Consider the following 25,536-nt stretch of genomic DNA (forward strand, 5'->3'; position numbering starts at 1 on the left):
TGGTGGTATTTCCGCTACATATTCCCTTCCTCTTGGTTCTCTTGAAAATAAAGTGCAGAGATTTTCACTAGAAACATATCCTCTACTTGTTGCTGTTTTTATCTTTCCCTTGTTACCATGTACCAGTATGAGTGCACAGGTTAACTATGGAATCCACTGGTGCTGTAGGCTGTGTGGATTATAGAGAATGAGATTAGATAACTTCCACCTGACGCTACTTTTGACATTGCCTCTACATTTGACTTTGAACTACACGATTATCGTAGCCAAAATAATCCACAATAGTAGCTATAGAAAAAACAAATAGATATATAAATAAAATAATAATGCTATCTGTCAAATTAATCTCTTTGTTTATTGGGTGTCAAAATACAAGTGGAAGGAAGTTGAGGGACAGTCTATAACCATAATTTAAAAAGTGTTATTGAAGAGGGGCTGAATTATTGACAAGATATTATCATAATATGTGTATTATTAACATGATATCAATATTTCACTTTTAAATATCATGGTTATAGCGACACCCCTAATTTGTCTCCATTTTGATTCATAATAAGCTGCAATGAAATGATCCACATTGGTATTATGGCCACTTTAATCTTAGTGTCTGTCCCTGAATGATAAATCTCTTCTCTCATCCTATGATGACACCAAAGATGACAGAGAAGCAAAAATGAAGTGTGAGTCTGAGTTCCCTTAAATGACATTTATTTATTTCTCTATCTTGGTTTGCAGTAAACATGAGCAAAAATGTACATACAGTAAGAGCAAAAAATTAAGATCCAGAATAAAATTATCATCCTTTTGGGGCGAGAGTGTCTCAACAAATTTCATGGATTTATTTTCTTGAACTATCCTTACACCACAGTCTTAGGCAATAGTACGATTTGAGACGAGGGGGTTGGGTGGGGGGAAATGAGGTTTGTTGAAATAATTCCTGATTTGATACATTGGACTAGTTTCTGAAGGTTTTGCACTTGGAAGTTCTCTGAAAGCTCTTTCTGATGTGTTCACTGCCAACATACCTTTAATGACTGTGTCTTAATGCTGATACGATAGACCCCAGTGTTCAGAGAACTTTCATTGCACGCTTTATGAGCTCAATTTAAGAAAGTAGAAAGGTCTCAAACCATGACAAAAAATGTTTCTACATAAAAAACAAAAACATTTCCAATCAAGCTGTTAACATTTTGCCGTTTGTTGAATTAAATGCTGAAAACCTACCAGGTAGCTCCCACAACATGGTACAATGCACGTTTATACATTCTCTCCTCTTTACAACAAAATAGCAATAAAAATACTCTTTTTATAAATAAAACACTTTTTTATATTATTTCCATCACAATACTGCACGCTGGCAATTGCCTGACTGCAATATCTGTATGTTCTTTCCTATTCTTCCTTGCTTTTGATGATTTGTAACAGCCTTTCTAATAAATACATCGTACAGCCACACAAGAAATAAATATATTGCTTTTTGAGGACATCTCCAAATTATCACAGAAAACCCCCCCACTGAGGCACTGTTATGTTGTAGTGAGACACGTTCCTTTGTGCGTAATAGTATTATTATTATTATTATTATTATTACATAAGATTAGGCCTTTTAATTACACAGGGTGTTTAGCCCTCCACCTGGATCCCACAGTATCTCTACTGAGGATGTGTCAGTGCAGCAAAAATAAATCAAATTTGAACTGTCATGAAGGTCTTTGGTTGAAGAACTAGTCTTCACATGCACATGAGTAAAACAAGAATGTCCAATTAGGCGATGAAGCAAAACACTTTATTTGCCGTATTGTGATTTAAAAGAGTTTGATCAATTTAAGAATGATTGGGGTAAAATAGGATCGAATACACTGGGAGGATAAAATGAGTCTTGCTATATCCATTATGGAGACTGGTTTGACACAAGGAGGAGGAGCGACAAAGTAGGGTAAAGAAGTTGAGCGTGCCTGCTCTGGATTATCTGACCAGATTAAGAGATTACAGTGAAATTAAGTAAGTGTTGCAGGAATGCCAGAGGAGAAATACATGTGAACAGCTCAGTGGACGGTCACAAAAATCAAAAGCAAAAAAAGAGCCTCAGTTGACTGTTAGAGCACATCCTTCATTGTGAATAACCCTTCAGATATAGATCACATTATATCTAAATGTCTTTCTTTGTCATGGCTGGATCAGATCATGATTTTCTATTTCAACCACTGCGAGATATTTGCGAGAGAAATGCATTGCTCTAAGAGGAGTGGTGGAGTCGAGCCAGACCTTAATGTGAGTGAACAGATGCTTGCGTTCCACATTTGCTGGGATGACATTTGCAGGATCACAGTCGCATTGGTGCAATTTTATTTTACCATGCCAAAGCTATGTGCCTGAGTGTAAAAGTGTAACTCCACAGATTTCTCCAGCCAACAATTCCAGGCGCTTCTTACAATTGTGTGTGTCTATACTGCAAAATGAATGAATGCACATCAAGTAAACAGCACCAAATGTAGGCCTAATCTATGCTTTTTCAACGGGTTGGTTGTTCAAACTGGTTGTCTAGTTATCATAATGGCTTTGCCTTTAGACTGATTCATACAACTGTGGAGAATACTACAAGAAAACAACAAATTCAATGAAAAACAAATCCCTTTCTATGTAGTCAAGGAAGAAAATCTCCAGTTTTGATCATTTCCTACAGGACTATAAAACAAAACTACTAACTCACATATTCAAGACTCTAGTTACCATTAAAAGAATATGTAAACTATACATTTTGATACCCTGGATGAATATTTTAGAGGATGATAATGGGAGTGAATGAAAGAAAGGGAACAAACACAAAATGTCTACATCCTCCAAAACTGTACAATAATTAATTCAAAGCACACTTGCAGTGTAAATCAATACAAAATATGACAATGGCATCTATTTCGGATACATGTGAAATAGATGCAATGCACGCAAAAAAAAAGAAAACTCTAAATAGTCGTGTTTAAATGAATTCAATATTGAGACACAAGAAACTGGCTCCTGGTTTAGCTTTAGGAATAAAATGACACAGTGACGGGGAGTGTAACGTCATCGTGCAGCAGGAGGATAATTTGTTTCTGATTCATTTGATATTCAGGTGGTTGGTTGGGAGCAGACTGGAAGCTAAAGTTCTGCTTAGCCACTAGCTGACTGGGAGTTTTAGTTTTTTGTCAAACTAAGGTGATGTTGTAAGACGTCTGAAGCACTGATGTCTAATTAATTTGTCATCAGTGGAGTTGATATGAACATTCCCAGCAACACAAATATGGAGTACATGTGTTTCATAAAGGTCAAACAACCAGTGTGAATATCAAATTATCCAAAATAATTATCATTTAATGGAAGTCCTGTCATCCGAAGAATGGACTCAGGCATTCATAATGAATGCCACTTAATGAATATTGCACATTGCATGCAACTTCCCGACCTACGGTATGAAATGGGACCTGTGAATGGAGCACACACGCAATCACACACATACACACACATGCACAAACACACACACTCTTAAAGGTTTTGACCTCTCCTGTAACTCCCATTTTTTTGGAGATTTTGGACTATCTTACAGTATGTTGTTAGCGAAACACACACTTGCTGTGTGTAAGGTTTAGTAGATTACAGTGTGGCCCCTACTGGTGGTCAGTGGGTTTTTTACATAACCTTAGTCCACACTTAGCAGAGAGGTGGGACTAAGGGTCCTCCTGCCCTCATAGCACACATAAGACAATACACACATGCAAAATGGCTTCATCTCTGCATCCACCCATTGAGATATATGCGAGTCTGTTGGATTATTCTTTTAAGTGCAACAAAATAGACGTACTGATATAAGGTTACGATACCGTATAAATACTGTAGATATACACATGTTGTATTGTAATTTGTGTATATTGGTATATAGAGGGGTACTCTATAAGGAGGCAGCGGGAGGGGAGCAGCAGTAAAGTGTTAATGTTGCTGATCCTTGCAAACTTTGAAAACACATGTTCACATTCTTTACATCCCCTAATTTGTCATGCAGTATAAATAGACGTCACCTCAAACTAATTTACAGAAAAGAATTCATCCCAAAGCTCACAGACAGAAATAATGACAGGATTACCACCCTTTTATTCTTGCCCCATCTCATCACACACCTGAACAATTTCCCCCTAAGATTTGGGGGGTTGTAAACAAATCTTACAAAGGGTGTGAATACTGAGATTTGTTTCTGTGTATGTGCAATGTTGCAGAGAATGAAGAAAGTAGTTTTCAGGAGAGGAAAAAAAGGTCAACCTAGTTAAGTGTTGATCCTCAGCTTGAAAGACACTCTTCCGGCAAACTTGTCTCTTTCATTTCCAGTGGGAATGTTGTTGGCGTTGATCTTGCACTCGATGTTGACATCTTGATTGGCAGTAATGTTAAGGAACTTGACGGCAACCAAAGGCTGAGAGTAGTTCACCTACAAAAACAAATCCAGGGGTATCTTTAAACACAGTAAGTGATGTATTCTGTCTGATGCGTCTTTAATAAACTGTCTGGAGATGCATGATAGCTGCTCGGTTATTAGCAGCAACATTTCCCAAATGAAGTACTGATTTTAGATACAATCTTACCTGAGCTTTCTTGCCATAGTAAGGGTAGTACATAAGGTTGAAAGTGCCATTTGGAGGAAAGTACAGCAACTCTCCAATTTTTTCAGTGTCTTCTCTCTGTGGGGGTGAAACAGCGTCATGAGATAAAGCCAAAACTCATATATGTAGGAGAGGAGGTGAGCCACATTAAGCTCCCTCTCTAGATCTAATTTACCAACATACACACATCTACTTTAGCATTCTATTCAATGCAAAACACATAATCTTGATGCACATGCAGATACAATCTACACTACTACTATGCATGTTTTAACATAATCTAAAGTCTAGCTACATCCCGTTCTTACCCATTGATCTTTGCCAATTTTGTATCTCTGAGAGTGAGCACATTAATGGAACACAATGAAAAAAAGGAACATGCACAGGTGGTGTAAGTGACAAAATGACATGATATGATAGTTGAAACAATACAAGACATTAAAGGGAATGGAGACGGGTGATAGGTGGCATATTGCAGATGAGAGTGTGGCACAATAGCCGTGAATTGGCTGAAGTCCAAATTGTTTGCCTTTCATTGTGGAAAGAAAAAAAAGGGATTACCTTTGCGCCACAGGTGACAAACGGAGCCTGTTCATTCTTTCCTGGCAGCATCCCAATCACCTGGTGAGACAGAAAGACAGCACGTCTCCAGCAACATCCTCAATTGCACTCTCATTTAAACACAGAGGGGGGGGGGAGAATTAAGTTTTTAAATTGCTATAAAATATGCTAGAAATGAAAGATACATGCAATAACCAATGACTATAATCTTTAGGGCTGCAACTAACAATTACTTTCACTATCGATTAATCGTTTGGTCTATAAAATGTCGATCCCAGTTTCTCAAAGTAATGTAGTAATTAATGTCTTTATGCGTCTTGTTTCGTCAGCCTAAAGATATTCAGTTTAATATGATGTAAAACTGAGAAAATCAGGAAATCTCCATTTTGAGAGGCTGAAAACTGAATTTTCTGACATTTTTTCTTGACAAAGTACCTTCACGATTAATCTATTATTAAAATAGTTGACGATCATTTTTCCGTCCATCGCCTTAGCGATTCGTCGACTTATCGTTGCTCTCATAATCTTGACACTGACTTTCTTATTCTTACTGGGATGATAATTGTTTTCATTATCAATCCATGTCTCCTAGCAACACACACCCTCCCTCTCCTCTTTCATACCCGGTTCAGCTTGATGATGATGCACGGCTTGCCATCCTGGTATCCATAGTAACGGTCATTGATTCCAGAGCATTCCTCCAGGATGGTGCGGTTGAACTGACAAGAGCGTTTGGGGTTGTTCTTCACATCGCCGCTGTCCTCCTGTACGAAGTATTGGTCTGGGTTGCACTCGTTATTTTTCTCGGCCTGGACAGAGTTGTTGTAGGCTGCAGGGGGAGACAGCAGGGGGGTTTATTTGGTTTGTAACGGCTTAAATATGACTCAACTAAAACCCAAAGGCAATCTCCTACCCACTGTAAAGGAATTATCTCTTATTAGGTGAAAAAACAATTCATTCTAGATTGTCGGATAATCCACAGCAGTAAGCTTTTTGAGTCACCGTAGGAGCGGCCGAGAGCCGAACTTACGTGCCAGGAACCTATCCAAGGCCTGAGCGTACATGTCCCAGGTCTCAGTCTTCTGGGTGTTATAGATGATCTCGTAGGTTTCATCTTCTTTGGGTCTAATCACCATGCCTGTGAGTGACAGAGAGACAGCAGGGGAAGGTCACGACATCGTGTCATGCATTGTGACCTTTGCTCACGCAGTTTGTGTCATTAGTTTAGCGCACCTGGTGTGGTGAGCCTGTCTTGCCAGGTTGGTTTGTGGTCGTCCAAGGTCTGCAGCATGACATACATGGTGAGTGCAAACAAGCCGGCCAGGAAGATGTAGAAAACTAAATAGAAGAGAAGAATAAGACCTGCAGACAAAGAGAGAAGAGAGTTGTATCAACTGTATGCAATATGAGTGAAAAATAAAGTATTATCATTTAATCAACTTATTCAGTTCAATGGACCTTATTCTTTTAACTTGTATCTTATTCAGGAGGAAACAAATAGGCCTGCTTAGAAAAGCTAAATCAAATTGAATAAATGAAGCAAATATTTATGATTTCATGGAATACTGTACAGATAGCCTACGGAAAAACAAATAAGAAATAAATGTGTCCAACAAATCCTGTGTTCATATACTAAAGTATTATCTAACTACAGCTAAATGTCCCTGCTAAATTCAAAGTCATGTTTTTCCCCCTTAAATTGTAAGCTAATTGAATGATTTCATAAAAGTTCCTTTAAATTTAAATTTAGATGCACTCATATATTACTATCAATGATTTATGGCCAATAGTTCTCCAAATTCTTCACACCAATCAAATTCAGTTCAACTACATTTTTAAACACGTACATTGGCCTTTGTAGTAACTAGCATAATATTTACTAAGAACAAACTAAGCATTACACTAATGCCAACACCCCTTCACTTTGATCAAATGTGGTCAAACAATGTGATATGTAGAAAATACAACACAGTGTAATATTGCCTGTGTTTACGTGTTGCTTGAAAGAGACATGAGCTTCGTGAAGAACCATCCTTTACTGCCATATTATGGAAAAACGATTACATATTCACCCATTTTATCTTTATCAATAATTGCTGTATCTGTGTCTCACAATACACTAGCTGTGCTAGTTTTTGATTTGATGAATGCTGTAAGGCTACATTAGACTAACATCTGCAAATACAATCCATTTAATAATTACCGTAATGCACATTTCTAAGTATGAATAATCTTACATCTGAGTAGATAATGGAATCAGCTCATTTTAATTAAATGTTGCTGCTGTGTTGTTTCTGTGCGGTCACTTTCTGACTGATAATGGTCACAGGAGGCCAGTTAATCCTCATTAAACTAGAGTCGCTTCATTCCATCTGCCTCTCTCTTTCTCACTCACACATGAAAAAACATCCTTTGGGTACTTAAAATATCATTAATGACACAACACGGTCTAAAAGGGAGTTCATTTGATTAATTCATTTGTCAAAACATAAACTGTATGGTTACTTTCCTCACATTCTTGCGTCAATTAGACCAAGATTGAAAGGCTGCTCTCTGATCAATTTCATTATAGAGTTTCCCTGTCCTCAGAGGGGGCTGAACGATGACAGAGGGGGATACAGGAGGAGGGAGAACAAGGACCCCCTGGAGACCAGACCACAGGGTCAGGAGATTACATGCCATCATAGACTCAGGCCTATTTCATGTAAGAAGACCATAGAGATAATGTTACATACAGTCTGCAACTAATGATTGTTTTTCTTATCAACTAATTTGTCCTTTTTCTTTCTGATTAATGGTTGTCAGAAAATAGAAATAGAAAATTCACAGAGCTCAAGGTGACATCGTGTGATCGCTGGTTCTGTCCAAATATCAATTAAAAAACTAAAATATAATACATTTGCATGACATTTGAGGAGCTTTTACCAGATAAAAGAATTCATCAAAATTGCTGCTTATTAATGTTCTGATGATTAACTAGTCAATTAACTGACTTGTTTCAGCACTGTCTAAAACATTCAAATGTAACATTGCACCACTGTGTCACTGCTGTATTGTTTCAATGCAGAGAAGTTGGATGAATTCTCTCTGAAAGACCATTGATTTGATGTTTCCTACTTGGAATGATCAAATACTTTCGAAGCAGCTGTTTGCACCCACCTCAGGCATTCCTGTCTACATAGAGAGCAGGAAAACATAAATAGTCCTTTTCTATGACACATCCTTCATTTTAAGCATTGACACCTGAGGCCCTGTGTTGTGTAGCAACGGAGTGCCCTGACCCCAGTGCCTCTGCTGGATGGCCCCCAGCGTGGAGCTCACTCGCTCTGTCAGCAGGCTCTGCATCTGCCTCCCCACTCAGCCAGGCTTACAGGAATCCATAACAAAATGTCAAGAGGGATGCTGCTCCACGGGGAGAAATTACAGAGGGGAATCTTGTTGATTTAGAGCTTGCGTGTGTTTTTTCATCCAATTGTTCCTAGAATTATTGGAATCTGAGGTGAAATGAATGGCTGTGAGCATCCCATCTGTCGCATGGAAAAGACCCAAGCTGAGTCATTAAATATAAACAGAGTCAGTCCTCCAGGCCCCGGACCAGGCCCGAGGCACTACAGAGAGGGAGAGAGAAAGGCATCAGAGATAAGATGTGACAAAACAAAGTGTTTAAGTGTTTTTTCTCTGTCATTCAGAGGGAAAGTAGTGCGAACCGCAAATATGACACCACCCAGGGGAGACTGGATGTGCACACATGCATACGGGGGTCAATCGTACAGGCAGGGTGGCTTTCCCCCTGGCAAAGAGGGTGTTAGGTTCTCATGTCTGCCCTCTCAGTCCACGCTGATGATTGACAGTGAAGCATCTCTCTTTCACCCTGGTTTTTTGTTTGCAGACGGCAGTTGAAAGCAAAGAACAAAAGGCCAGGCTGGGATGATTCAGCATCCTGGTCTTTCTTCAATAATAATGGCAGGAGGTGTCTCTTTCCTTTCAGAATTAATTAGAATGACACGCTGAGCAATCGCTTTATAAATTGGTGATCAAACAGATCTGTGAACTCCAAATGAAATGCTCTGGAGGAAGAATAAATAGCTATGCGCTGTGGTGCTTTTAATTTAAAAACATTTTATTATCTTGTATATGATGTGCAATCTTACAGTGAGACCAGCATCGTGGCATTGTTTCCAATTAGGCCCTCTAATGCTCTTTTTCTATGTTACAGTAAGAGCCTCTCTTTTTTTTGAAAGTGGGAGGTGCAGTACACTTAATTAGTCCTATTTTAAATAGAGGTAGCTGTTTGACCATGTTTGCCTAGTTTGCAGGACTGCTCTCTTTTATCAAGGCTATTTCCATAGCATTACAGCTCTTTACACAAAAGCAGAACACATAAGCAAGGGTTCTGTGTTTCATCCTCAAAGAAGCCTTTGATCTAATGCTCTGCACGTACATTTTACTGCATAATTATGAGTGTGAACAACAGATTTGCCTTTTTAAAGAGACCGGCAACCTGACTAGTGTGTTTTCTCAGTGCATGTTGAGATAAGTGGGTATAGAAAATGGATGGATGGGCTCAATGCAGTCACACAGGTGGAGGTAGAGGTACTGTACGTACAGTTTATGCTCCATTAGGAGAATGAAGAAGTATGAAGGTGAAATGCCAAGTTTAGCAGACCTACATGTAGTGGCTGACTACAGAAATAGCCTAATTAACAAGCCTTAGAGAGCACAGCTTAAAAAGGCCACCAGACCTTAAAGCACCTGGGACGCACTGAGCTGGATTAAGTCGTACACTGTGCGAGGATTTCAGCAGAGGAAGTTGCAGTCAGTGATTCCCAACCCTAGCACTAATAGTATAACGTCCAGTCAAGAACCATTATCACCAAAATACCACTGCAAGTAAAAGCACTTTACATTATTCCAATCACAAACGCTAAACTTCAGCGCCGTTGAGTCCCAGTGTAAAGATCAAAAATAATCTAAATTCCCGAAAGTGGTTTACTTTGCTAGACCTTACCCCCTGAATTGATACCTTCCCCATCAGCCAATGAAGTCATTAGATTAGGATTAAATTCCTCACTGATTTACACTCACTGGGAGGGGCCGGGTTGGAGGTGATACAAATAGCATTTGGCCCTCGGCTTTACCCAGATTAAAACGCTCCAATGTCATTAGAACAGAGCCATATGCGCCCGATCATTTCATGAATCTTTGAAATAGTTGCAGGCTGCTTGTATGGCAGAAAGGAGGACAGTATGTGGCACTGCCCCTGTGTTATTTAGGGGCTGGGATTGGATCTTCCTTCAAAATGTCTGGGGGGGAAAAGCCTGAAAATTAATGACATAATGTTGCATGCTCATTAGATAAAGCTGCAGGCTTACAAACCGTATTTCTACTTAACTTCAGCAACCCATCTCCCTGTAAAAAAAAGCAGAATTCTTGATGAAGCTAGCTGAGGCACTCTCATTGCTTCTAAAGAGATGAGCTGATGAGATGCACTTTGCAACAGAGTGGAACCTGTTTCAGCAGTGCTGCAGTAATCTGGCTAATTCAAATGTGAAATAAAACCATATGCCTCCACCCTTATGCTGGACGCATTGCGCAGCAAAAGCAGTGTCATAAATTAATAAAGAAAAAAAGAAACTAGGCAGGAGGATTTTTTCTGCTTTCCACCGGCTTCCACAGGAGCAGTGCCGCATTCAGATTCCAGCACCAGGCTGTAGTGGACAGTGACAGCCAACTCATTACCTGAAGGGAAAATAATCAACCAACTGCTATCAGGGTGAAATTGATATTATAGTTACACACTTTAATTTCTTAAGGAGTCCCATCTTACATTTTAAAGAAAGGTTTAAGAGACTCTGACTAAGACCTGTTACAGAGCCGAGGGACCGTGTTTGCTGCATTGCTGTAGCTGGACAGTACTTACCCCAGCTGCTAGCCGTCCTGCCCATAAACTCTCTCGTCCTCGGGTTCCATATATATTCCTTCCACCCGTTTTCTCCATCCTTTGCCATATTGTCATACAAGTGTGGACCCTAAAGCAGTAATAAATGCGGCCTAATGCAATAAGCGCCGGGTTGAAACAATTAGACAGAGAGAGATACCTACTGTACCACCGCCAACTAAACAGGTTAACTTAAGCACTCAGACGCACAAAATGTATGAAAATAAAAGCAAAAACACTACTGAGGTCTATCTGATAACAGAAAGATGGATGTAATAGTAAGAGGAAGCGCTCCTACACTCCAGCACAGTCCTAATATATGCCCTCCCCCCCAGCTCTTGTCTGCATTCCGCAGAGTTTTGATGAGTGGTGCAGAAATCTAGTGATACTGCGGTAAAGCACTCCCTCCGCCTCTTTCTACAAGCACCCCCACCCTCTCCATTCCCCCGGCAGAGCTGCTCCCCCCTCCTCCTCCTCCAGACTGGCCAATCAACTGCACCGCATCCCCCCTTCCTCACAGACCCGACGCCTGAGAGACAACCGTCAGAGCAAATCGCGTGGTGGCTGAAGGCATCCTTTTATTGGCTGTGAGGCCTCTATCGTCACGTCCCCAAAGAAAAACCAACATCCCTCTGATATTCCCTAAAGGACTCTAAAGTGTCTGCGGTTTCCAGTGATATATTGGAGTCCCAATTGTTGTATTATAATCATACAGGGACGTTATTAATTTAGTTTGGCATGGGTCAGATATCGCCTGCCAGAGGGTTTTCTTTCTTTCTTTCTTTCTTTTGTCCCAATAAATGAGAAATACACTATTCATGTAATGGTCTAGATAAGTGTGAAGTAAATAAACTCCTGATTGTATTGTGTCACATTTAATGATTATCACATGTACTCGTCCACCTCAATCAAAATGTATTATTGCACAACATGTATTTCTGCACAAATGTATAATGAGCACTATATTAGTTATGAATGTGAAGCACTGTAGGTTCTCTTCACAACAAGACTGCCCACCAAGGGGCATAACCGCGCCAACATGGACCAATAAGGGACGACGACACCCTTCTGTAGAGAATATAGCAAAATGTTTATGATGGCTCTTTATTGAGTCGGACTGTGGACTTGGTGTGTGAAAGTGTCCTCGGCTGAGAGTATTTTTGAAATGCTGTCATCATCACTTTAAATAAATAAGTATCTTGATCAACTAGAAGTTTACTGGATTCAATTGAAAGACAATCACAGCACCCTTTGGGCTTCAAAACCCAACATAAGTATATACTATATCAACTTTCACCTCAAACTATTGAACGTTAATGAGCTTTTTCAAAGATTCCTGGTTGGGAAATTGTGAGACAAAGTGTCTGTAGGCCTATAGGTAGGCTATAGCCTATGCAGACACTGCTACATTACATTACGTTTCATTTAGCTGACGCTTCTGTCCAAAGCAATTTAAATTAAGTGCAAACAACCATGAAGATACAAACTCAGAACAGCAGGAATCTTGCAAGTGCATTAGCTTCAAATAGGCCAAACCATGTTAAGTGCATTTAAGTACAAATGCTACAGTTTAGCATTGGTTGCATATTGAAAGCTACAGGCAACATACATTGTAGTTGTAGTGGATTGTATGCCAGAATACTAACTAATCCTAGTGTAATAACTGTGTAAATTCAAGCTATGTAGGTTGGTAATGATCTGAAAGATAACTCCGTATACAACTGTTTGTGTGTGCTATCTTGACGCGGTGACTGGTTATTATGCATGGAGCCACACCAGCAGCACCAGCAGCAGCAGTGGAGAGTGAAGGTAGCGCCCTCACATGGACACCGAAGGTACTGCAGCACCAGCTGCAGAAGTGCAGTGGGAACATAATGTCCACTTCCCCACCATCACCACTGTAAAACAACACGAGGCATGAAAACATGCACAAATCCGGTTTGTTGTGTAAAGTTCATTATATAAAATTTATTTTGAATAACAATATCAATGCAAATATAGCACTACAGTGATTTCCAAGGTACACCGTATCTTACCATATCAATATAGTATGGCACTCATATAATGGCCACTGTTTTAGAAGACACACAAAACCAACAGCTTCTGTAAACTATTTTTTGGAAATGATACCTAGGGTTTCATGTCAGTCTGTGAAAAGGAATCAAGGTGATTTACTTTGTATCTGGAATTAAATTGGGCACATATTGTCAGTATCATTGGGACATTTTCAGTGTAAGGAATCTCTGCATGCATTGCACTTGCCCATTTCCTTCAACCTGACATGTGTTTGTTTGAAAAAATGGACTCAGTAAAAGCTTGAAAAACCTGGACCCTCAAACACGAGCAGGTGGGAACTAAAACAAAAAAGGCCAAGCAGTGATTCTCAAACATTTAGATAGGTCTTCTTTTCACTGGGTGTACTGTAACTGTACAGCTTGGTGCTAACTATCATAAAACGACAACAACCAAGAGACATTCAAGTGCCTTAATACTATTACAGAAGGGCTCACTCTTCAAGGTACAAACTTCAGTTCACGTGGCTATAAGAAATAAAAACAAATATGTAACAATAACCACTATATTAATAATGTTTCTCATGGTGACACCATGTAGTTCAATGAACAACACCAGTAGTTCAAGATAGCAGCAAAGTATTCAAAAATGTCAAGACAACGAGCCGTTGAAATCTGTACACAAATAAAAATGAATGTAGAAAAAAAGGGTATAAATAAAACACAGCTTAAAGGGAGTCTTGCATAAATTTAAATAAACAACTGGACTGTGCCTTTCTTTAGAGGGCTTACTGTTTATTAGTAGAACTATAAGTAATGCATGGACTGGCTGCAGCAGATAAAGTACTTAATTCTTTTAGAAAAAACAAGTGAACAAAGTTATGTTTATACAGTATATGCTACATAATATGTATTGATTACAAGTATGAAAATGGAAATAATTGCTACATTTTCAATACAGTTGTACATATCTATTTACAGTACATTAGGGTTTAATTTCTCCTAAGCGTATACCATGTTTTGTGCAGATTGTTCCAGCATTCTGTTTGAGGTGATCAATACTCACAGTCTTATCAGTTGCACCATATTGTACAGTCTGTGTTGATGGGTGTCAGTGCTCGTTTTTCTGTGTGGTGGAACAATCACTAATGTGCAACTGTGGATAAGCATGAGTGATGAAGTTTTTTGTAACATTGATCTGTATCTATATTTGGCTGGACTGCACAGTATGTGCCATCTGTCGCACCGCCCTTTCTAACGACACCCCAGGCGATATATTAATCTTTTTATACAACCACATGTTATCATAGTGAAGACCTGCTGTATGTAAAAGTCTGACATGATCATCTCTACACATATTCTTTTACAATACTGTATGTCTATCATGACATGCAGAGAATGACACAGTAAATATGACTTATTCAAGTCTTTAGATATGTATGTTAGGCTAGTTGACACAAGTATGTAATTATGTTGCTCCGGCACCGGGAGCATATTGCTATAAAATTGCAGAAACGTTGAGAAAGTAAATAGATTTACATTACAAATATGCAAACAGATACAGTAGGTAGCTTTTACTCCTCAGTGATGATTATTTGCATCCACAATGACAATCTATTGATACCAAGACATCTCATATGCATTCACGACTTCAAGAAACACTTCAATAACTTATCAATGAGTCTTCCCCTCTTTTCACCCACAGAGTAGTTTCTATGCAAGTTTGGACAACTGTGTGTTGGAGAAAATATATGATTCCTTTATGTCTCAAGTAGTCAGGAGGAAATTTGGCAACACCAATCTAAGAAAACATCCCAACCATTGTTAAGTTGGGGTCTTCATTTTGTGGCAATAACACTGGCGTTATGTGGCAAAAAATCATTGGCAATTAGAACACATCAAGAAGGACAAATCACCCAGGTAAGAGATTAATTTAGTCTGATTGTATTACTTCCTTTCTTCACCTCTTTTATCAACCTTTTTTCTGTTTTCCCCCCAAATGAGTTCAAAATCTCCAGTAACCTACATTACTGTTCAGTTTATCACACAACAAGAGCAAGAATTCTCTTGTTCTTAAACCCATTTTACTCTCCTCTCTTATTAACTGCACACCCATCTTCAACTCATCTGTGTGTTTAGTCTCTCTTCAGTGCTGTCCTCCCTGGCCTGTCTTACCACCTCAGATAGCCGTGTCCCACACAACGGCCTGCGGCCTCTGGCAGGGTGGCGTGCCAGTCTTACGAGGCTCAGGTGTCCGTCTCCAGCTAGGGAGGATGGGCATGCTGTCCTGCTTGCACAGGCTTTTGTCAGGGCGCCTGTGGGCCTTGATCTCTTTGCACAGGCAGCGTTTACGCTCGATGACTTCCAGCAGCTTGCCGTCTCTCTGGCTCTGCGTTGCGGACAGGGTGGTGCCCCCGCTGACAGGAGGCTGTCCCTGTGCCAGTTGGGCGAGCTGCTGGAACTGCAACTGCAGATGGTGCTGTTGCTGGAGCTGCTGGAGCTGCTGCTTTAACTGCAGCTGCTGCTGGTGGAGCTGAAGCTGCTGCTGCTGCCGAGACACGCTGGGACTGCAGGGCACTTGAGGTTGGGCCAGACCATGCAGCTGGACACATTGGAAAAAGTCAAGTAAATTTATGTTGTATTTTATGAATACAAATGCATGATCACTGCAGTGCTGTCTGCAGTGACAGCCAATTCTAGCACATGTTGAATAAAACTGCAGTTCCTGTGGACAGCCACGAGGATGCAGCGCTGCTTCATCTATAACAGGTTGAGGGAGGGTCAACCAGCCGCATGAAGACAGTCTCTGCAGCACACTTAAACTGCGTCAGCACTTGCTATGCAGCTAGAATCTGGGCAAAATGTGCTGCTGGAAGACTGCAGCTCATCACTCCAAAACATAGTACAGCATGTTCTCTCATCCACTATTCTCTCTCATTTTCTGATTACATATCAGCCTGCGTCATATACCTTTACAGTTCTTATTCTTTTGAGGCAGGCCAGAGCCTTATTCTGCTCAGTGGGCATATCTAGCAGCTATAAATAGATCTGCAGGAGCACTGTCTCTAGCAGAAGGGGAAGTAATAATGAGACCAATATTAATGTTCACTCCCAAATCTACCATGAATGAATTTAATAGAGTCTAAATTTATACTGCTGGGTGTTGTATATTAACCTGATTCAGGGCTTCTCGTGCTGGTAGGCTGCTCTGTCTCTGGACGTCTCCTCCACCCACCTGTCTCACTCCAGCAGCAGAGGAGGAGCGGCCCAGCCGCCCCACTTCTGTAAAGAAACAAACATTACACTGTGTACCTGCCCTAAATTTCCCTCGGGATTAATAAAGTATCTATCCATGAGAACACTAGAATATAACTTTTAATTCTAACACTCTTCTACTCTATTCTAATGTATCACTACATTCACATTGGTTCAGACAGAGCTTTTCTACATAGTAAACTCATTAAACTACTAGACAATTATAAACTAACCTTACACTGATGAACAATGGACACATTGACAGAGATTTGTTTACTCTGTCAATGTCAGCTGGAGATCTCATATTATCTTGTAAATAGATTTCCATTACATTTATTCTAACTGGAACACAGAAATTAATTTTAAAAGTGATCCTAATCTGTAATTTCCACTATTCTGCAATTATTGTTTATCCAAAATATGATCCTGATTACATTTCCTACAGAAATGTTGCAACAGTTACAAAATAAGTGTAACACTAAAGTGACAGAAGTGATTTAATTGAGTGAAACTGAAATCGGATTACAGACAGCAGAGGTGAGGTTTGCACTCTGACTGCTTTATCCTGTAATATCACTTTACTTTACGGGACGGCAATATACATTTCAACCTGTTTGTTCATGTACTTAGCTCATACTAAACTCAATTAAGTTATAAAGTGTTTTAAACAACCATGTTTGTCACAATGTACAGTGTAAACACCATGAAATAGGGCCAGGGCTCATTAATGTATGTGTGCAGAGATGAGGGCCTGTTTATGGAACACTTATTTTATTGGCTCTGCTTCAAGATAAGTATTGCATTGATTCTCAAGGTAGGCAGCGTCCCTCTGTTTCTAGGGAGGTCTTGAGTGCAGATGCAGAGAGACTGACAAAGAGACACAGAGCTTCAAGGCTAACTTGAGTACACGATGATGCAATGGAGGCAGAGCTGTTAGTCGGAGGAGAGGAGGTAGTCTCTGCCACAACAGAGCCAGCAGAAGAATCCCCATGTAAATCCGCAGCTAGTTCCTTTCTAAATAGGATGTTGTGGTTAGAGGCTATGACTAAAAGATTATGAACACTAAGTGTTTACTTACCTCCATTGCGACAGGCAGGGAAAGTCTGGCAGGGAAGAGGCAGACCAACTCTGGGCAGGGCTCTGAAACCCGGGCTGCTGTCCATGCCAGCCAAGGACTCACTGTGACCAAGCGACCTACTGGTGGCACCACTGAAGTGGACTGGGATGCCCGAGTGGCCTCCTCGAGACCCCATGCAAAGGTCATCCTTATCCATACGTAATAGGGCATCAGCACTGCCATTCCATGTACGCCCTTCCTCCTCTGAGACAGGGGAAGGAACAGAATGAATATTTCAAATTTAACTTCAAAATTCCTTCAAAAGCCTGATTTCTCTTCAACACAGGATCTGTACTCTGTATTCAAAATGACCTGACTTACTCTCTGTGTCTCTGCTCCCATGGCTGAAGGACAATTTCCTCTGCATAGGCCAGTAAGATCCCTCATCTGCAGCTAAGCTGGCACTGCTGTCCCAGGGCATGAAGCCAACTTTCGAATGGAGGGACGAAGACCCTCCGTTGCTCTTGAACGCCCCCTCACCTACACCAGTAAGACTTGAGGGCTGTTGCAGAGACGGCGTATGAGAGCTTCCTCTCAGGCTCTCGTAAGCCGGCGGTCTCCGGAAGCCACCGGAGGGGTAGGTCCAAAGCAGCGGGCTGTCTGAGGAGGGAGGCTTGTACGCTGGCAGGCCGTGAGGAGTGTGAGAGCGAAGATGGGGACGAGAATGAGGACGCTGGGATGAGGATAATGGCGTCGGGGTTGAGCTGGTGCTACTTTGAGATGTGGAGGTACCGTGATCCATCTGTAAAGAGTAGGGCCCTCCATCCCTATCCCTATCCCTATCCCGATCCCTGTCTCTGTCTCTGTCCCGATCACGGTCTCTTTCTCTTTCTCTGTCCCTGTCCTTATCCCTATCTCTGTCCCTATCTCTGTCCCTGTCTTTCTCCTTGTCTCTATCCCTGTCTCGGTCCCTACCCCTATCTCGATCCCTATCCCTATCTCTGTCTCTGTCGCGGTCCCTGTCCCTGTCCTTGTCCCGGTCCCTATCCCTATCCCTGTCCCTATCCCTGTCTCTGTCCCTGTCCCTATCCTTGTCTCTGTCTCTGTCCCTATCCTTATCCCTCTCTCCTTTATCAGACTTCAACAGGAAGCTCACAGATTTGCCTTCCCTGCCTGTACTTGAGGTTTGGGTCTGGACTGTGGACTGGTTCTGCGAACTGCCCTTGATCGGAGCGGGAGAGTCTCCTCTCTCTGGCTTGCGATAGTGATGGTAGTGTGAGGGCCGATGGTGAGGGTGGTGGTGGTGATGGGAGAAAGGGGAGGTGGACTTGGAGGATGGAGGCAGGGGTGTGGAGTGGCTCCTGGCTCTCAGTCCAGGAGCAGGGCCTAACTGGGCGTCCCTGCTGTGTTTGTCCTGCTGGGATGCACTTCCTCCCGATGACTCCTTGGAGCCTGATGAAGAAACAATAGAAGAAGTCGACGAGGTGCTGGCTTGAGTTGTCGCGCTGGATGTTTGAGTTCCCATTTTAGCAGAAACCAACTTGTTTTGCACCCCAACCCCGCTGGAGGCTGCTGCTGGCTGAGGGAAGGCAAGCAGCGGGGGCCGGTGTTGTAGAAGATTGGGGAAAGGGGCCGGGATCTTTGTGTTGGACTCGGGCTCGGATTTACTCCCTTGCAGCAGGTAGGGAGTGGGAGCTCGTGGAGTGTGTGGACTGGTGGAGAGGACTTGGGGGATGGGGGTGGAGGATGCAGAGGAAGGCAGAGGAGACGAATGGGAGATCGAAACGGTAGCTTTGGGTTTGGAGTAGGAAGGAGAGGAAGAGGAGGGGCGTGGCAGAGATGAGGAGCTGCTGGAGGAGGAAGGGGTGACGTGGAAGTGTTTAGAGGTTTTCAGTTTCTCATGTTTAGGAGGCAGGTGTCTGTGGGAAACTCTGTTCTCTTGCAGCGGGTATTTCATCTCCTCATAAATGGCCTCACTCTGGTCTGAGTCAGAGTCAGGCGTGGTGGCCACAGGGGTGACAGGGTGGGGGGTGGCCGTCTGGCTGTCTCTGGTGAACACTTGGCCCACCATCTCTATATAGACTGGCTCATCCTCCCCGTCTCCTGTCTGAATCTGAGAGTCTGCTGCCTGGAAAGGTAAGGATGCTGCAGAAGGAGGCACACGTGGAGGAAGAGGATCAAAGGAAAGCTGGGTGCTGGGACTTCTCTTGGGCTTTAAAGGAGGCACCTTCTTTCCTCCGATATCCCCAGAGTCAGACTTCTTCATGGCTGTAGGGAGAAAAACATGCATGTAAAAAAACTGATAATAATAATAAATAAGCACCTCAAAAGACACTTCTTACCATTTTTCTTCTCTGAGTGTTTCGCCTGTGAGTGAGAGGATGGTGGTGGTGTATCAATAAGTCCTCTGCTGTCACTGGATGAGGAGCTGAGGCGAGTGTTGGGGTGACGTTTGGGCTTGGTTGGGGGGCAGCGGCCACCATGTTGGGATTGGGTGTCAGAGTAATCTCCGTTCTCCAGACTTGTATCCCCGGCACCTACAGCATGGCAGGACTGCGAGCGCGGGGCCATGGCGGAGGCACAAGAGTGAGGGGACAGGTCCTGGGACGCCGGCATGGTCATGAAACCCATTCGGAAGTGACGGCGGAAAGAAGCCAAGTCTCTGACTTTGCCAACGGTAGCTGAAGGGTCGTTTTGGTTCGAGCTGCAGTTTGGAAATGGGGTTCGAAAGGTAGAAGAAAGATATGAAAGCATGAAGAAATCATAGTTAAGTGCAAAAATATTCATGTATGAGACTTTATATTGACCTCCTTCTTTCCTCACTGTTGCTTTGGTCTTCAAACATCGCCTTTGCAATAAAGAAATGCCTGCAGGGCTTTTCACTGCAAAAGGAAAAGCCCTAGAGGCTCCTCCATGTTTCGCATTCACATATCTTTCCATCTGAATTCCTCCACATCTGCTTCATCCTCAAACACATTCAATTAGGAAATCAATTCCCCAGTCAAAACCAAAGTACTCATAGTGTACACTGCGCTGCTGGAATTCCCTTATTCTTTATATTTTCATATCCTCAGCCCACATCTGTGGTCTTCTCTCATGATTGCCAAAAGCATCTGTTTCCATGGGAACAGTTGTGATTTTCATGTATTTGATAGTTTGTCTTTGAAATCATCAATCATACGAGCTCCCGCAACAATGAATAACACTGACAAAGAGAAAAATATGACAAAATATTGCAGCGTTATACCAAACTGAACGATAGGAGCAATTGTATTTCTTCTTTTGGCTAACTGTGAAATACTTTATGTAAAATGTATTATAAACCTTATATACCATGAATACTATTAGATCTAGATCATCATCTTTCATTATCATGTCATGTCTAACTCCATGATCTTGTTTGCTGTTTACAAAAAGCAAAATAACTTACTTTAAAACACATTGAAGATTTAACTAAACATAAATACACCTCAGAGCCTCAAATTAGGTGAAATAATTGTAAACCAGAATAAACTTAAATGTGCTAAATTGCTGATAGTTTTAAGTCAAGCCCAGTTCAGGCATCTGTGTTAGTACAAGTTGTTGATATAAAATTGGGAGTTTTGATGCCCTGCTGAGTTCGCCAAAGGCTTACAAAATGGCTTCTGATAACCCTCTGCTTGCTTCTCTACTTTAGAGATAGGTGCTGCAGTGGTGTAATGTCTCCAGAGGTGTTATGCTGCTTCGCCCCACAGCAGCACAAGATAAGTCCCTGGCCTTTAAGCTAACTTCGATTGAACAAGGTTGAATTACTCTCCCCTGTACAACAGACTCTTAAATAACAAGGCTATGTGACGTTACTGTACTTACACAAAATGTCAGAGGAGAGGGGGAAAATAATTTACACTTCTGGAGGAAATACCATCACAAGAAGTATAAAGATATCAGAATTTACTGCAGCAATGCGGGAAGAAATCACAGCTTCATTAGGCTGATTCTTATTCCAGGTTTGTGTTGATCAGATCTCAGCAGCCACAGGGCCACATCTGGATATCCACATCTGTGTCTACATGTTTGGGGCAGCAAGAAATTGTGTTTCTGTGTAATTAAACAGCTCAAATGCACAATCATGCTGTGTGTAAGCGATTCACTATTGTACATAATGTCGACACATGACTACGGGTCACGCAACGCTCTCTTTTAGATCATTTGCGATCCCTGTGAGGCAGTGAAGCACAGGAGAAGACAATTGGAGCTTACAATTTGCAGTCAACATTGCAAGCAGCAGAAGGTGAACTGAGGCTGCTCATCACGGAGAATACAGAGGCTCCTATTTTCTTCTCCATCAAATCACAGTGTGAGGCAGTGTGTGTCTGAAAAATAATATCATGTATTTGTGTGTTGTAGCAACAAAGTATGTTTGCATTTGGACAAGTATGTTTTTGCCCTTGTATGCCTGTGAAGATGTTCTTGTGACTCTTCACAATCGACTTAGAATTAGCCCAGAGCAGAGCAGTTCCTTCTGGGTTTTTTCTTCTTACTTCTTCTTAGAGCAGAGGAAGCTCCCTTCAAAACGAGAACAAAGACACTGTTCAAAAGGTGTCTGGACTCTCACCTCTCTATTTGCTTCTCTTTAAATATGCGTATTTGCCAACAGTTAGGTGAGAAGATTGATACCACTCTCATGTTTGTCAGCTTAATATGAAGCTATAGTTAGCTTAGCTTAGCATAATGACTGAAACCGGGGGGAAACTGTCAGCCTGCCTTCTACCAGCACATCTGAGGCTCGCTAATTAGGGAGGGGGGGATTATTGCAGGACGTGTAGGGGATGAGGGAGCAGTAACTCGCTGGAGCTGCCGCTGGTTGCCTGGCAACCTCACAATGATGACAATACTCCAGGAAGTTACTTCTCCTGGTCATGAAGCAGTCCTGCAAAAAGCATATATTCAGAATAAAAAAGCGTTTTTCCCTAAATGTAATGAAAATGTATGAAAATATTCCTTTAATTTAGCATTTTCTATAGAAAGAACAGTATTTTTGTGATGCACTGTTTAAATGATAATAATATTAATAATAAGCATTATTCATTAGGCCCCTTTCATAAAAGACATGCAGCTCAAAGTGCTTTACATTTGAAGGCAGAATAAAGACAATTAAAGGAATATGTGTACTAGAGAATGAGTTGAAACTTGATCATTCAGGACAGTTTAGTAACTCTTGTTGATTACTGGTATGATCTGATTGCTTTTATAATCATGAATAGAGCTTAATCAGTATGGACTAATCAATAGGGAATATTTCAAGGAAGTTTCTTCACCTCCAGTCTTGCTTTGACCAACGTCCAAATTCAAAAACCAGGAATTTATTTGTCTGCATAAGTTTGAGGTAACTCCAAATAATTTCTAACAAATGTTACAGTTCACTTAAGAACAAAAGTGCCAATGTCAATCAAACTGTATTAGGTCAGCCGCTGCTCAGTCGCCTTTTGAACAACCCCTTTGGTAGATTTATCTTCAGACAGACTCTTGAAAAAAACACTTTTAAGACTGTGGTGATAAACCTTCAGCTGAAGAAATCCAGTTTAGATCATTCTGCCCCTAGCAGCTACTGTCCTATTACTAATTTACCTTTTTAGGGCAAAGTTTAAGAGGAGGTTATATTCAAACTGAACTGAATGACATTATCTGTAAATGTTATCTTTAAGAAGATCCAATCTGGTTTGAGGGCAAATCAGAGCAGTTCAAAGTTTGTGATGGGTTAAGGCTGAGCAGCTGACTGGGTGTGTAGCTGTCCTCATTCTGTTGGACCTTACTGGCTTATTTGACACAATACACAACACTTTAATTAATTGCCTTAAGTTATGGGTTGTCTCTAGCGTGGTTTTAAGATGATCTGATTTCCTTCTGTCACTAGAAGAAAACTACATAAAAAGTGAAACTGCCTGGTGGTTTGACTCAATAAAGTAATAAAGCACAAGATATAATTATTGATTATTTTAAGAGTATTATTGTTTGCCAGTCTGTGATACACACAGGCGCCCCTGTACAACGACCAAAATTAGTTTCCCCTTATCTTTATTATCACTGCATGTCTTCAATGAATAACCACACAGATAATAACTATTGGAAGTTTCCACAACAAGAAAATACTTTGTCTGCCTGAAACCTCAAGTCATGTTTGACCTTAACTTTCAAGTTTTTATTTTTGTTACAAAGACTCTTTTCTTCGTTTATGTGGCAGCATTGATATAATGAGGAATACATTCACATTTTGATGCCACGACAGTTGCAAACAATCTTTTCCTAATTGTATACATAAGAAAAATGAATGAGCTCAAATCATTCAGAACATGTTAAAGACCTGAAAGCGCTTTGAACCACATGCTTAAGATGTTATGGTTTGGATAAGAAATGCCTCTCTTCTGTGGGTTTGATGTAAAAAAAAAAGAAAAGAAAAGGGGAAATAAAGAGGATGTGAATCTTGGACTGATCCCGGTTTACCTCAAAATATAGTTGACAATTCAATTGTGATGCAGAGTATCAGGTCAATGAGTTGATACAATTAGAAATATACGGTATGTAGCAAAATATAGATTTTAAATGTAAATATGCACTTTTTTGACACCGTTTTAAATCTCATCTTTGTTTTAAAACAATAACAAAAATAGACTTTTTGACATTGTCCCATATTCATACGCACATCAGGTGAGCCCAACATGAATTACTGTCACATTCAGACAATCAGGCGTCAATAAATAAATGTATCCATACAGGAAGAATGTCAGTATACGGTAGAAAACGGAAGTTATGACACACTCTGCGAAGATGACTTGAGTGTTGTCTTAACTCTCAGGAAGAAGCTGCATTGTCTCCCGCCATGAAAAACATTTACAAATCTGCTTTTTTTCTCCTTTCAAATATTAAAACAAAACTCAGAAACACTATTTCCTTCCCTTGAAATAAATTTCATCCCTTCACTTCGACCCAGTGAAGCCAACATCTCCTCCTCTTCAACACTGAGCAGACTGCAAATTCCAAAACTGACATGGGTTCAAAAGAATTGCCATAACAAGACTTCTGTGTGCGACCTAAGTGAAATAAAGATTTTATTGTATCTTATCTAATACAATTATATTATTACGTTTATTTGTGTATTCCACCATTTACTTATCTATAATTAGCTGTACGGTCAACTTCATTTACAAATTCTATTGTTTATTTAGAAAATATATCTATTTATCCGTAGATTAGATTAGGTTTTAGATTTTTCTTTATTTTCGTGTAATTCACACAAAGTGCCCAATCCGTGACGGTTTACACGACCCCACAAATATACAGGTGCAGTGGTCAAACGTTTTATTCCATTACAGAATTACAGGTTATTTCACTGCTCAGCCTTAACAAAATATATTGACTTCTCTTCCTTGGTTTTGCAAATAAAATCTGCTTAAAAAAAGATCCCTTCTTGAAGCACAACTTATTCATAGTCATCCAGCCAAAAGAAATAAACATAAATGAAGGTCATTTTAGTAAAAAGTACATTTAATATGTCCTCGTAGACAGGACACTAAAACAAAAAGGAGAGACCATTCTCATTAACTTGATTGGAATAACAAATCCCTTTGTAATTTATAAACGTTTGATAATCTTTTTATTTGTCTTTTTTTCATCCCTTTTTGTCCAATTGAATATTAATTACTGAATTCCTTTAAAGGGATTTGCTTTTAGTCCTCCATACATCTGCATGCACACTGGAGGTGCCAGGCTACACCCATTCACTCCGGTCTCAGAAGTCTGTGCAAGAATTAATAAAGCCTCAGCTGTCAGAGAGGTTTTCTTCCACCAACCGTCACTACTGGGAATAGTCTGTCTGCCTGTATTAGCGCCATAAGATACTATTTTTAAAACTCATATTGAAACTCACCTATTTATCATTCAGGATCTCCACAGTCATCTCTGCTTTATAAAATGTGATTTCTCTCCTGAGGGCCCTGAAATCTCAAACTGTCTACCAGTGCCCTTCATACTGCGTCCTTTGACCCTCCTCCTACCCCCTCCCTCCCACCAGCTCTGCAGTCGGTGTCGTTGCTGCCTACAGTCCATTTG

At 40.9% G+C, this 25,536-nt stretch overlaps 2 protein-coding genes across 5 annotated transcripts in view; both read right to left on the reverse strand.

The window, feature by feature from the left end:
• Window positions 1–691: 691 nt before the first annotated feature.
• atp1b2b (ATPase Na+/K+ transporting subunit beta 2b) lies at window positions 692–11,494 on the reverse strand. The gene is made up of 7 exons (XM_029448600.1): window positions 11,110–11,494; window positions 6,423–6,551; window positions 6,220–6,327; window positions 5,813–6,018; window positions 5,190–5,249; window positions 4,611–4,706; window positions 692–4,456 (listed from the first exon to the last, which is right to left on the reverse strand). The coding sequence occupies exons 1-7, from the start codon at window positions 11,195–11,197 to the stop codon at window positions 4,295–4,297; spliced, it is 849 nt and encodes a 282-aa protein (XP_029304460.1). The 5' UTR covers window positions 11,198–11,494; the 3' UTR covers window positions 692–4,294.
• A 1,584-nt stretch (window positions 11,495–13,078) lies between these two features.
• The window catches only part of nyap1 (neuronal tyrosine phosphorylated phosphoinositide-3-kinase adaptor 1), a 38,674-nt gene continuing 26,216 nt past the window's right edge, over window positions 13,079–25,536 (reverse strand). For all 4 annotated transcript variants that reach the window (XM_029448569.1, XM_029448567.1, XM_029448568.1 and 1 more), the window contains exons 3-7: window positions 19,794–20,155; window positions 17,833–19,719; window positions 17,473–17,715; window positions 16,315–16,421; window positions 13,079–15,741 (exon numbers count right to left, since the gene is read on the reverse strand). In XM_029448569.1, coding sequence (XP_029304429.1) covers window positions 15,319–15,741; window positions 16,315–16,421; window positions 17,473–17,715; window positions 17,833–19,719; window positions 19,794–20,155 — 3,022 coding nt within the window. In that variant the 3' untranslated portion in view covers window positions 13,079–15,318. The remainder of the gene's footprint in view (window positions 15,742–16,314; window positions 16,422–17,472; window positions 17,716–17,832; window positions 19,720–19,793; window positions 20,156–25,536) is intronic.

This window comes from Cottoperca gobio, chromosome 14, assembly GCF_900634415.1.
Source record: "Cottoperca gobio chromosome 14, fCotGob3.1, whole genome shotgun sequence".
Classification (NCBI taxonomy): Eukaryota; Metazoa; Chordata; class Actinopteri; order Perciformes; family Bovichtidae; genus Cottoperca; species Cottoperca gobio.

Bases quoted from the DNA above. Each gene is read 5' to 3' on its own strand.
- atp1b2b (XM_029448600.1), bottom strand. From the start codon at position 11,197: ATGGCAAAGGATGGAGAAAACGGGTGGAAGGAATATATATGGAACCCG. The intron at 6,328-6,422 runs GTGCGCTAAACT...TGTCACTCACAG, and splicing joins AGACAGGCTCACCACACCAG to GCATGGTGATTAGACCCAAA. The intron at 5,250-5,812 runs GTATGAAAGAGG...CTGTCTCACCAG, and splicing joins TCATCATCAAGCTGAACCGG to GTGATTGGGATGCTGCCAGG.